At 49.1% G+C, this 13,913-nt stretch overlaps 1 protein-coding gene across 2 annotated transcripts in view; it reads right to left on the bottom strand.

The window, feature by feature from the left end:
- Positions 1-2,157: 2,157 nt before the first annotated feature.
- The window catches only part of LOC107379570 (glutamate receptor ionotropic, NMDA 2D), a 100,220-nt gene continuing 88,464 nt past the window's right edge, over positions 2,158-13,913 (bottom strand). For both annotated transcript variants that reach the window (XM_015950367.3, XM_054741128.2), the window contains exons 15-16: positions 7,548-7,783; positions 2,158-7,003 (exon numbers count right to left, since the gene is read on the bottom strand). In XM_015950367.3, the coding sequence (XP_015805853.1) occupies positions 3,809-7,003; positions 7,548-7,783 (3,431 nt within the window). In that variant the 3' untranslated portion in view covers positions 2,158-3,808. The remainder of the gene's footprint in view (positions 7,004-7,547; positions 7,784-13,913) is intronic.

Genomic DNA, 13,913 nt, shown 5'->3' with positions numbered 1-13,913 from the left:
TAACTAAAATCCACTAAAGTTCCAAATTATTGACTACACGTGTCTGCAGCACGATAAGACACTCGTTCATGTCGTTTATCAGCAAAAATAAAGTTGGTTTGGGGGTGACTTGCTCTTTAAGACCAACGAACGGGTCGGTTAAAGAGCAAGTCACCCCCAAATAAACTCTTTTTTTCTGATAAACTATAAATGTGTGTCTAATCGTGCTGCAGACACGTGTAGCCAATAGTTTTGCACTTTAGTTAAAATTTAAATTTTCTGCCTAAAACTGTCAGTGTTGCGCCGTTGTCAGGTAAAAACTCTTCACTGCATTAGAATTTAAATCTGCCATCGCTATTGGCTAAGAGGTGCCCTATAACGTTAGCTGGTACCATATGATGTCACAATGTCGCTGTGAGCCTGTGTGTGTATTTGTTAGCGGCTTCGCCCTCTCGGTCTGCTAGGCAACAGCATTTGTTGCATTTTTCAAACAGGAAGTGGGAGTGGAGTAATACTCTGGTAGGGGGCGACTTGCTCTTTAACAAAGAGGTGTGGCCGTACGGGACCGAAGTCGAAACGAGATGTAGATGGTAAACGAAAAAGCAGGAGACGGTGGAAGAGAGGTGGGATGAGGACCACGTGGACGAGTAACAGCAGAAAATGTGGACAGGTGATGTTAGGTAATACCAGAGTGATGGACTGATAGCCATAGTAGATACAGATGAATAAAGAGTTTTGACTTTTACTCGTCTTTTTTTGTCACAGGCACTAATGTCTTCACAGTCATATAGGAGGAATCAAAATTCAAAAATGATCTCAGTGTCTAGAAGCGCTACAAAGCTAAAACATTTAAAACTATTTCATCTAACACTTCCTCCCAACATACCAAACTTAACTAATATAGATATATATACCTGTACGTATATATATGTATATATTTATTTGTACATATATATTTCTTCATAGATAAATGATAGAATTCAAATGATGATTGAGTACAATAAAATATCTCAGTTAAATCACAGTATAACATGGTACATTCTCAAAAACATCGTATATTTCAATAGATTCTTTTTTTTTCTCAGCGTAAAATCAAACGAATCCGAACAAAATAGGCTGGAGGGTTTTTAAGAGTTCTGTTCATGCAGTCACAGACTTCAGCATTAGTGCCTCAAAACAAACCAGTAACGCTTAATGACACCAGGTTTAAGCCCTGTAGATCGGTTGAAAATAACTGTGTCCCGTTACACAGGAAACAGTGGAACTGTTGCCATGGTTTCCACTGCTGGGGTGCAGAGCAGAGCAAGCTAACTATCTGACCCAATAGGCCCTGGTTCCTAATGCTACGGCTGACCTACGCGACCCTCCCACCGCAAATCTGGGCAATTCATTCCACTAAACATGCAACGAGTCTGGGGCTTTTTCCAAAGAGGACGGGGAAAAGAGCAAAAGCATTTCTCTAAAAACACGTTTTTAAAAATCACCCAACTGAGACTTAGAAAGAAAGCCATCCGTGTGCAGATAAAAGGTACAGTCTGGCCTCAGAGAGGGGCGGAGGAGTGAAAAACGGCGGAGCGAAAAGGTCGACTAACCCTCCGATCTGTGACGACATGCACAAACACAAAGCACAGCCCCTCACACAGCAGGTCAAGCCCCTCCCCTTCTCCGTCGGACGTCACAACAGCATTCAGAACAAGAACGGAAATAAACAAAGCTACAACGTAAGTAGGTGTTCTTCTGCTACATCGCTTCAACGCTACATTCAACTACAACGGACGAACGGCTGGGCTGTGGCTGGTCTTAGTGTGAGACATGAAGTCATGGATGTCGGCACGGAGAAACAGAAGATGGCTTTTGGTGCAAGAAGGTACAAGGCTACGTATCCCCACATGTAGCATATTTGTTTTTATTTACCACCTAAATCCACCTATTAACACCCACGTCTGGCCAAACGAGCTCGTAAAAGTCTTCGTTAACTGATTCAAACAGCAAATCTGATGTTAAATCCACAACAAAAGCAGCAGTAGCGATGCGCCCCTGCATCCCTGTCACATTGAAGGTGGGAGTATTGCTCAAAGTCAAACAGTCGTCTGATAATCCTGATCATGTGACTCGTCACCGACTGTTTCAGCTGCTGCTTATGCACCTGGAAACATTCACAGTATGTCACCCTGTCTCGTTAAGGGGAGGAGACGCGTGTCTTGGTGTTTTACCATTAAAACCTCGGCTACAGTCAAATTTATGGTTTGCAACACCACGGGAAAAGCTATATCAGTTACCTGGATTGTGCATTTGCAACTGTGGCACACACGACTGGAAAAGACAAGGAGGAATTGTGCTTCACTTAATCCATCATCCACAACAAGAGTGGCAACGGCGTATCGCCTCCTAAGAGGGCTTTAAAATCCTGACTGAACACTTCCATAAAAATAAATACGTTCACAGCTGCACACCACTTTCTATCGTGTGGAAAAAGATTTAAACTGACCACGAGCTTCCTGCATGACAGTCTCAAAAACGTCTTTAAATATTATGCAGCCATCTAGTGCCAATTACAGATATTGCACTAATCACCCCCCTGGATCCACTCACATGAGGGCGGGTTATGGGTTGTTCACACGTGGCGAGAAAATCTGAGACTTTTATCACAAAATTTGAACGTAAAAAGCTCTCGAGTGGAAATCTGGGGCTGCTTTTAGATCATTCCCACGTCCAACACTAGCCACATCCAGCCTCCTATTAAAAGACGAACACGGTCAGAAACATTTCGACTGAATAAAGAAACGGATAAGGAGAGAAGTCTGAAGACGAAACAAAAGAAAAGACAGACATCAAAAGAAATTCTGCTACATGTCTTTGTTGACGCTGTTCTTATTGTTTTTCCTCGTTTATCGTTTTCCGTTCGGACTCTTTGACAGTCGGTACGATTTTCCATTTTCAAACTGGGTCGAGGAAAAAAAAAAGGTTCCTGTGTTCATCTGACTGGTTAAAAGTGTTTCTATTAAAACGTGACATCATCGAGATGGTCCTGGGGTAGAGCTAGATGGGTCTGATGGTGCCGTGAGGCCAAAGGGCAAATACATAGCACTGTGCTCACTGTCCGTGGAAAGGTGGTCAGGCAGGCAGCGCGGGAGAGAGGTGACTGCATTGCTTTTCTTAAAAAAGGGAAGAAGAGGGTTTCTCCGACACCAAGAAGCAGTCCACCGGTCCGGATCAACGGCCAACAGAAACCAGGACAGGAAGCCAGACTCTACTGACCAAAGGTGGGTCTGTCCTCATCCCACCGAGGTGTGTGTTCAAAGCCAGAGGGAGGGAGACGTTTGGAGCATTTTGTGTGTGTGCGTGTGTGTAAGTGTGCGTGTGTGCATGTGCAAACATGACATCATTACTCACAGGTTGGCGACTACTGTTATCCACAGTTGTGACTCGCGTAGGGGAGGAGAACCGAAGATGACATCACGAAGCTCATTTCTGAGCGCAGGAGAAGTTCTGGGGCTGCTGTCCCTGGTGATGCAGCCTCACCTTCACTCTCGTCGTCATGGGAACCATCCAGACGGACGTAGCTCACCCTGGTTTGGCATCTCACTGTCGCCCTCATGAGAACGCGTACAATTGAGCTGGTGGTAGTAGTGTTGCTCTCACCGAGGGTAGAGTCAGCAATGGAACTGCTGTCCAGATGAGTTCCTGTAGTGATGGTTGCTAACTGATTGCTCGTGGTTACCAGGGCAGCCATTTCTCTGGTGTCATCCCTGGTTCCAGCTGCCGTGGAATCATGGTTTTCAACAGCACGGGTGCTCGCTCCCACGTCTCCCTCTCTCCTCTCCCCCTGTCATACCTCACTCTCCAGACTGGAGAAGTGGGCTGAACCTCGACGCGAACACAGACTTTTGGCTTTGAGGGGCAGGTGGGGAGAGTAGAACCTCCGTGGCTGCGGCACAGAGCGCAGTCTCTGATACTGGAGTTTGGCACTGGCTGAAGCCTGAGCCTGGCCTGCCATCCCTACCCCTGCCGGGGGTGAGACTGAGGCTGAAGAGGGTGGAGGGGGGATGGTCATCGGTAGAGACGTGGGAGACAAGGACGGCTGCTGTGGTGGCGATGGCGAAGGCTGTGGTTGATGTTCTGTAGGCTGCGTGTTGAGGCTGAGGTTAGACTGGCTGCCTGATTTGGCTTGATTGGAATCGGGTTTGGGAGGCAGAGGTTTTGGACGTGGGCCCCCGCTGAAGCTGTGGCAGTGGGGTAGAAGCTCTTCTTGGCTACGGGAAAGAGCTGAGGTTCCTCTCTTGGAGTGGGAGGTGTGTGAGCGGATTTGGGGGTGTGGATAAGGGTGTGGTTGAGGATAAAGGCTACAGGAACACACAGTTGATCGTCCTGCTTCGTCCGATCTTTCCCTACTACGTCCTTTCCTCTTCCTTCCACCACCCTTCCACTTTTTCTCCCCTTTCACAGGAATTTTGTCCATAGACCAGTATCGCCTCGGTGGAGGGAACACTGTCGGAGGTGGTGGCCACTGTGTACCCAGTCCGCCGCTTCCCCCCCCAGACGCCCACCCAACACCATGTCCTCCCCAGAAATCAGCACCGATCCAGCCCTCCGCACGGGTTCCAAGTAAAGAATCCTCCCGGCTGTTGATGCTGCCTCCTTTCTCTCTTGAAGGGTAGGTACCAAAGAACCACCCCCCGCCACCTATGCCCCCTATCCCAGTACCGTTGTCCCCTGCCCCCTGCTCCCAGTATCTTTCAAAACGGCCAAACTCTCCTGAAGAGCCCTCGTCTGAGTAGCTGTCGTCTACCCTGGCCCTGTCCCGCTCTGACTCAGACACAGCCCCCCTACCTATTCTCCTTCCCCTTTCCTCCACCCGTTCCCTTACTCTATCCCTCTCTTCCTCATCCTCATCATCGTCATCATCATCTTCGTCTGAGTCCCACTCATGGAAGGACAGCCCTTCTCTTGTCTGTGCTTTCTCTTTTTCATAATGCATTAACAAAGGACGGCGCTCTCCAACTCTATTACCGTCATCTCGATCCATCCCTCCACTTTTTCGCCTCTTGCAGGAAGGGAGGAGCGGGTGTAGAGAGATTGGTGGAGTATTTGAGTCATCTCCTCTCCCGTTCATCCAAAATTTAACCGATGCAGGGAACTTATTGGGGTTGGGGTAGCGTTTACTGGGGGTACGATGTCTGGAACGAGAGTGCGAGGATTTGGGACGCCTCTCCCTGCTTCTGCCACTGTCTTCATCATCCCTGTCATTGTCGTCCTCCCCCCCTTCTCTCCTGCCTCTTTCCCTTTCTCCCTCCCATGAATCCCGACCTTTTTCACCAAATGTGCTACCATACTGGGCAGAAAATGAAGAGTAGTCTTGTATTCCTCCATCCCTCTCGCCCTCTGCATCCGCTTCTCTTTCAGCTTCTACATCACCCTCTTCTGGCTCCGACCGTTTCCCCCCGGTGGATTTCTTCCTTTTCTTCGTTTTCAGTGCCTTCTTCTTCTTTTTTTTCACCTTCCTGCGCTTTCTCTCTCTCTCGCGCTCTCTTTCTCTCTCCTCTCGCTTTTTCCTCTTTTTGCTCTTTTTCTTTTTCTTCTTCTCTTTCTCCTTTTCTTTCCTCCTCTTCTTTTCCCTTTTTTGTCTCTCAGCATCTCCACCTGTCCTACTCCTCTCTCTTTCACTCCAGCTTGCCCACCACTCTTGAAGCTGAGACAGCTGACTCCCCCCTCTTTCCCTCCCTCGTTCTCTTTCTCTGTCACCCCAAGATGTCCGTGGTTTCCTGGGGGGTATTGGTGGCGGCAAGCGGCCGTGGCTGAGTGAGCGAGGCCGGATGATTGAACGTTCCCTCTCTCGCCCTCTCCCGAGGAGTAGGCTCGACTCTTCTGTCAGCTCTTCGTCTTCATCGTCCTCGTCGTCTTCCTCGTCCAGTCCTCCAGCCTTGTCTCGTGTGCTCCTGGAGGAGCTGTAGGAGTAGGTGGGGGAGGTGGAGCGAGAAGATGTGGCGGATGAAGACGTGGATGTTGATGTTGTTGTTGATGTAGAGGACGACGATGTGTAGTGCAATGATGCAGAAGGAGAAGGAGGGGTATAGGAGGGACTGAGAGGGACTGGTATAGGAAGTGAGAGTGGAGGAGAAAGGGGTCGTGCCCTCCTTCCTCCTCCTTCCCTCACACCATCTCTTGCTCCGCCCCTCCGCCCCAGTGGTAGAATGTTCTCGTACAGTGGCCCTCCGGGCTCTTTGGGTTTCTTGGGCCTGCGCTTCCTCCAGAAAGATGAAGGGAGAGGGGGAGAGGGGTGTGGCAGTGGAGGTGTAGGAGGCAGAGGGGCCTGACTCTTAGGAGGCAGTCTGGGAGTGCCCAGAGCTTTTACAGGCCCTTTCCCCTGACCTCCACTGCCACCTCCCCCCACCTTCTTCCCCACCCCGTGGTCCATGCCCTTTTCTGAGTAGAAGGCCACACTGGCTGGAGGGGGTTGAGGGTGGCCCCTGGGTATAGTCTTGGGGGTCTGGGACCCTGCTTGCTGCTCCATGCAGGACCCCAGTCCCTCAGGGTCAATGGGACCATAATATCTCTTATAACCATCGAGTCCTCCACCCCCTCCAGCAGTTGAAGGCCAGTTTGATGGAACTTTCTGAGCAAATGGTCCCATGTCAGTGACGGCCCCTCTTACAGCCATGGGGTTAGTGGCTGTAGCAGACTTAGGCAGCCTCCACCGATCCACAACAGCCAATCTGCGGTCAGGCCGGGGCAGAAAGGTGGAGCAAGGGAGGGGCGCACCAGCCATGGGAGTATTGGAAGAGCCCAGTCCTGTCCCAGAATGCACCACAGTGGGAGGCGAGCCTGGTAGAGGAGTTTTGTAAACAGGCTGCGACTGCTGCTGTTGCGGCTGTTGCGCCAGGGCTATGGCTGGGTTGGTCACGGTCGCCGAGACCACGTGTGGCTGCGACGAGACAGTAACCATCGCTGTGTGGTGGTGTGAAGTTAAAGACTTAGGGCCACCTGGTGCAGTTTCATCCTCAAAGTTGCAGCAGCTGTACATGCCCTGGGTGAGGAGAAACATCCACGTTAGCCATTTCACAAAGAAAGGCTTCACGTAGCCACACACATTACAGTTCACAAAGTCTTCGGAGACTTCTTCAAGTGCAAAACTACATCAGAACATGCAGTGTGAGAGGGCCGCTACAAGTATCACAGCGTAGCAACAAACATACGTGGAGTGAAGCTGAAAGAGAGCATGCTGGGTAAAAAAAAGTCTAATCCCAAAAATCTCCTGCATTGAAAATAAATGCCAGATTGACATTTTGTTTTGCATAATTTCTATTTATAGTACATTGTGTAACTGGCACAACTGCATACAGAAGTGAATAAATGACAGCGGTGGGGAAAGGTAAACAATAACCGGAGCTGTAATAATAACACGCAAACGGTATATGGGTGGTTTCTGTCAAAATAACAGTCAAAAGAAAAGGATGGATGAATTCATCTGGAATTATTCTAATAGACCTTGATAACATTCACACTTGTTAACAAATGGTGGTTTGAAATGCAGAAAAACAACTTGGTCACATTCATAATGAAGCTCTTACCCTGCTGATTGCTAAGAGGAAGTCCAGTTTGCCTGAACTTGTAGCCATGCAATGTCGCAGTTTCCAATAGACTAAATGTTCCCAGGCAAACACCAGCAAACTGAGGCCCATAGCCACCAGCAGCATGTAGAAGACCCCAGCCATGTTGTCAATGTCCAGTTTACTGCTCATCACCTCAATTTTGTCATTATGGCAGATCCCTGACAGCCAGAGGCGCTCCAGCATCTCAATCTCATCTGAGGAGGAAAGCAGATGAGTCGGGGTGAGCAGAGGGATAAAGATGGAAAATGGAGTCAAAGCAGGAGGGAAAAAAAAACAGGAATGTTAAAGACCAAGTTCTCTTGTTTTACCAAAACATGCAGTAGCCAAAAATCCAGATGGACCAGCAGAAGGAAAACAATTTAGCTCTGCAGGTCGGGCTCAAACCTCGGCAGGCCTGAGCAGTCTCGTCTCTCGCCAATCACAGCGCTCTATCGGTTTGGTGGGCCAATCACAGCGCTCTATTGGTTTGGTGGGCCAATCACAGCGCTCTAACGGTTTGGTGGGCAAATCACAGCGCTCTAACGGTTTGGTGGGCCAATCACAGCGCTCTATCGGTTTGGTGGGCCAATCACAGCGCTCTAACGGTTTGGTGAGCCAATCGAAGCGCTCTGTCGGTTTGGTGGGCCAATCACGGCGCTCTGTCGGTTTGGTGGGCCAATCACGGCGCTCTGTCAGTTTGGTGAGCCAATCGAAGCGCTCTGTCGGTTTGGTGGGCCAATCATGGCGCTCTATCGGTTTGGTGGGCCAATCGCAGCGCTCTGTCGCTTTGGTGGGCCAATCACAGCGCTCTGTCGGTTTGGTGGGCTAATCGCAGCGCTCTGTCGGTTTGGTGGGCCAATCGCAGCGCTCTGTCGGTTTGGTGGGCCAATCGCAGCGCTCTGTCGGTTTGGTGGGCCAATCACAGCGCTCTGTCGGTTTGGTGGGCTAATCGCAGCGCTCTGTCGGTTTGGTGAGCCAATCGAAGCGCTCTGTCGGTTTGGTGGGCCAATCGAAGCGCTCTGTCGGTTTGGTGGGCCAATCATGGCGCTCTATCGGTTTGGTGGGCCAATCACAGCGCTCTGTCGCTTTGGTGGGCCAATCGCAGAGCTCTGTCGGTTTGGTGGGCCAATCGCGGCGCTCTGTCGGTTTGGTGGGCCAATCACAGCGCTCTGTCGGTTTGGTGGGCTAATCGCAGCGCTCTGTCGGTTTGGTGGGCCAATCGCAGCGCTCTATCGGTTTGGTGGGCCAATCGAAGCGCTCTGTCGGTTTGGTGGGCCAATCGCAGCGCTCTGTCGGTTTGGTGGGCCGACCGCAGAGCTCTGTCGGTTTGGTGGGCCAATCGCAGCGCTCTGTCGGTTTGGTGGGCCAATCACAGCGCTCTATTATCATCATCATCAAACTTTATTCCAGAAACTATCAGATCCATAGTAACAATAAAATTCAAAGACAGTCACATAAAATAATAAAAGAAGAATAGTAAAATACAAGAAGATGACATACAGGCAACAGCGCCAGGCTGGAAAATCAAACTACGTTTTGTGTTGGACACAATATTGTTGTCAGAAGCCATCACATGGCACATACATGTGTACATTATATTGTGAGGCATGGCAGCACAAGTAAAAATGCTTGCATCTGTAAACAACTGGCTGGCACTGGTCCATCTAGGTACTCTCAGCCCATCATTATATACCACCTGAAGTTTCTACAGGTTTGTACAATCAAATCAAATCAAAGATACTTTATTAATCCCAGAGGGAAATTAGAGTTTCAGTACACACAATTCAGAGATCAGACATACATGGGCAAGAGACATGACAAGAATTGGTGATTGTGGTCATTCGCAACCCTGAGTCGCGCTACCTTAACAGAGATAAGAGGGTTACATGAGGATTGGTTCAGGTGGAGGGAAAAAAAGGCACTTCACAGTTACCCTCCACCGGGAGGGCAGCTTTGCTCTGCAAAATAACACCTCAAATATATATGCAACAGACTTCAGACAACACAACATAAGTGTCCACTAGGTGGGGTGGTGGGTTGGGACTATCCCCACTTCAGTTCCTGCAGCCACGAAGCAGCCCATGTCATCTCAGTGTGGATAGGGGGAGGAGCATTGTGGGTTGGAGGGTTGCAGTGACCCTGGAACGTTTCAGCGGCCTTCCCGCAGTCCCGCCCAGGCTGGGATAGGAGACAGAGTTGAGTTGCCATAGCGACGGCACATTCCACATATCTTCTGAGGGGGGAGTTTTCGTTGTAGCCTTGCTGGCTCAAGGACGCCAGATTCCGATTAGAAATTGTTTGGGGCCAGACAGAGATAATTTCGTCTCTGTCTTTGAGTTTGTTGGTCCTCAACCTCTCAAAATCCCAATAATGGACATTAAACCATCCCAATCCGTGCTGACTCGTACACTCCATCCTTGATGGCATCCATCTTTTGTGCCAATGAATGAATCTCGGCTAAAGTTCCAAGCTTACGATTCATATCGACAATTATGTGACTTTGTTGATTCACAGCGCGGTGCAATCCATCTCTGAGCTCGGGGATCAGGCCAATATTCCTCGACAGCTCGTTAATTTTCCGGTAAGCCAGGAAGCCTCCAATGCCGATCAGCAGGAAACCCGACAACATCACCACGAATATCCACGCATCTTCAGAGTCCTCCACAGACAGCTGGTCTGTCCCGGAGGGGCATCCGGGAGCCCCTTCTCCCGTTCTCATCTTTGAAGAAATTTTATCAATCGCGTTGAGTGACCAACTGACGAGATCCATTTTAGTGAATTTCAGTTTCCAGAAAAAATGCAGAAGCAGCCGTGCACCCAGCACACACAGACAGACAAGGGCCTTGAGGATAACATATGGAGGAGAGGAGAAGAAAAGTGTCTGCACCTTCCAAGAGCCGGAAGAAGAAGTACTGAACTCTCAATGGACCCACAGATAAACTCCGTAGTGAGGTCTTGCTTTTAGCAGCTTCGCCACCTGAATTGCCTCAGACCAATCTTGAAACGGTGGCATTTGGAGTCAGTCATCCATGCTTTCATTACCACTCGCCTGGGCTATGCAAATGCCCTCCTAGTTAGTGTTCTGGTCTCTGCCCGGAATCGGTTGCAGGTCTTCCAGAACTCTGCTGCCAGGTTCTTGACAAATACGCACCGATGTAGCCATATTACCTCTGTCCTGTCACATCTTCACTGGCTCCCTGTCATTTTCAGAGTACAGTTTAAGTTATTGACTTTTGTCTTTAAAACACTCAACGACCTGACACCTCCCTATCTCTCTTACCTGCTCACTCCCTATGTACCCACGTGCACGTTGAGGTCGGCTGACCTCCTGCTGCTGTGCACGCCCCGGATGCGATACAAATTGCGGGGTGAACGAGCATTTGTACATGCTGCCCCAAAGCTGTGGAACTCTCTACCCATTATAGTTCAGCAGGCTCCATCATTGGTGGTTTTCAAATCTCACTTAAAGACCCACTTCTACGATCTGGCTTTTAGACAGTGACTGGTTTTAGTGTTTTAATGTGTTCTTATCTGTCATTCCTCATGTTTTATCTGCTTTTGATCGGTATTTTTATCTTCTGTTTTAGTTGCTTAGATTGGTCGTGTTTTGGTCCAGACTGTGCAGCACTTTGGGCAGCTCCCATGCTGCGTTTTAAATGTGATATATAAATAAACTATGCAGGCTACTTCTGTAGTTCCACCACAGGTGAGCTGTGTACAAGTTTTGCAGGAACGGGGCATATATCAAATTTCCAGATGAGCATACTGGCCCGGGCATATTGCATGCCAAACCGTCTGTAAATGTCTCTGTCATCTGACAGGTCAGCAGTGATGTAGTGACCCAGGTACTTTTGGTCGAATTTTTTTAGTTTGATGGGCAGGATCTTATTGCGACTGAACGAAAAAACAAAGAGGGCAACGACTAATTTGAAATGGCTTTGGCATCAAACTTTTTTGAGTCAAGAGCAGATGGAGGTTTTCTTCATTTAGAAAAAGGATGCATTTGCGTTTTTTTGACAGCGTATGGGAGACAGCCCCACAGACTGACATCTATAGTGGTGAGTATGTCACGTTCGTTGTCTAATAGCATGTACAGTAGACAGTTTGAAGATGGATTGTGTCCACACACTAAATTCACATATATAAGATGGCTTGCTAGACTAGTAGTCTAGTGTAAATGAATGTCATGAGAGTCAATTTATGTTGGAAAAAGGTTCTGGAGCGCCTGTTTCAGGAGCTAGAAGCGAACCGGGAGTACATCTCATTTCTGATTGGCTAACAGCAACTTGACTCGACCACTGGCTCCATTTGCTCCACAATGTTGTTTTATCTCCACAAATAACACAGGCCTGGAGGAGTTCTGCTGTATGGTGGAGTTGCTAATGCTAACAGTTAGCGTCTACAAGCCAAGATGTGCTCTGCTCTCTCCTGGATGCTAAAACAACAACAGCCTTCCCCGTCACAAGCCATGATGGGAGAGTCCATCCATCCATCCATCCATTTCGAGCTGCTTATCCAGAGTCGGGTAGCGGGAGCAGTAGCCTAAGCCGAGACGCCCAGACTTCCGTCTCCCCAGCTACTTGGGCAACTCCTCCGGGGGAATCCCAAGGCATTCCCTAGCCAGCTGAGAGACATAGTCACTCCAGCGTGACCTGGGTCTTCCTTTAGGCCTTCTCCCAGTTGGACATGCCTGAAAAACCTTGCCAGGGAGGCGTCCAGGAGGCATCCTGGCCAGATGCCCGAGCCACCTCAACTGGCTCCTCTCGATGTGGAGGAGCAGCAGGTCTACTCCGAGCCCCTCCCGGATGACCGATCTTCTCACCCTACCTCTAAGGGAGAGCCCAGACACCCTGCAGAGAAAACTAATTTCAGCCTCTTTTATCTGCGATCTCATTCTTCCAGTCACCACCCAAAGCTCGTGACCATAGGTGAGGGTAGGAATGTAGATCTACTGGTAAATTGAGAGCTTTGACTTCCGGCTCAACTCTCTCTTCACCACGACGGACTAGTCCCCTATCGATCTCACGCTCCAGCTTTCCCTCACACGTGAACAAGACCCCGAGATACTTAAACTGCTCCATTTGAGGCAGGACCCTCATCCCTGACCTGGAGAAGGCATTCTACCCTTTTCCAACTCAAGGCCATGGTCTCGAACTTTGAGGAGCTGATTCTCATCCCAATTGCTTCACACTCGGCTGCGAACCACTCCAGCGAAAGCTGGAGATCACGTTCTGATGAAGCCGACAGGACCACACCATCTGCATAAAGCAGAGACCCGATCCTCAGGCCACCAAAACGGATGCCCTCCACACCTTGGCTGCACCTAGAAATACTCAGGAGGGTCCATGGATGCTAATAGTCAGTGTGACGTAGATCTGTCGGGCTTTCTAAATCCGAGAGTTTCCCCTCGCTCATGCAAGAAATAAGGGTAGAAGACCATTTTCAGGTTCAGTCTGTATGTCAAACTCAGCCCGACCAATCATGCTTCAGAAATAACAAATAAAAAAACGCTTCTCTGTGAACTCAGCCTTCACGCAGGGTGTGACAAGGCTTTTAAAAGTGGAAAGGGATCACGTTGAATATGAGAAAGAAAAAAAGTGGAGCGATTTTGGAGTTATTTCAGGGTTCCTGGAATAAAAAGCTGACAATAAACCCTGAAGTGCAGCTATGCCGTCTTGCTTGTCGTCTGCTCATTATTCAAGGTGACTTCTCTTGGTCACAGGTCAGTAATAAAAAACACCGTTAGAAGTAACAAAGAGTGGGAAGGCAGAGGAGGAAAGAGATACAGAGTCTAAAACAATGAGGTGGCACCGAGAAGTAAAATGGCATTGACAACCTAATCTAAACATTGTAACCAAGAGTAAATGAGGAGAGGAGGAGACAAAAAGCCACAGTGATGGTTGGAGGGGCGAAATGAGCATGGACATGGGGGGGTGGGGGGTAATGAGAGAGTTGGGAAGAACGCCTCGGCATCCTTTCTCTGTCCACGGAGGTGTCGGGGGAAATGAGACGGACAGAGAGCGTTAAAGGGTGCTGAAGGAAGGAGAACAGAGATGGAGGACGAGAGGCTGAAATTGTGCCATTATGACAAAGAGAGAAACACTTCCCAGCTTGGAAGGGACGAGAAGACAGAATTTAGGGAGAGGGCTGATAGGCAAGAGAGGAAAACAGTCTGGGAGAGGAGATCATAATCATTTAATTGTACAGGAAGGAAGGTCCGAATCACCATCCAGGTGCGTCGCTACAGGGGATTCAAGATTCCCATCTTTAGAGCTAGCAGGAACAAGGCAGGGCTGCTTTCCTCACAGCTCTGCCTCTGTTCACCATCTCACTGGCTTAAGGAGA

Source organism: Nothobranchius furzeri, chromosome 5 (genome assembly GCF_043380555.1).
Source record: "Nothobranchius furzeri strain GRZ-AD chromosome 5, NfurGRZ-RIMD1, whole genome shotgun sequence".
In the NCBI taxonomy this organism is placed as follows: Eukaryota; Metazoa; Chordata; class Actinopteri; order Cyprinodontiformes; family Nothobranchiidae; genus Nothobranchius; species Nothobranchius furzeri.
The sequence above is the reverse complement of the archived record's forward strand: the minus strand, read 5'-3'. Positions and strand labels throughout refer to the sequence as shown.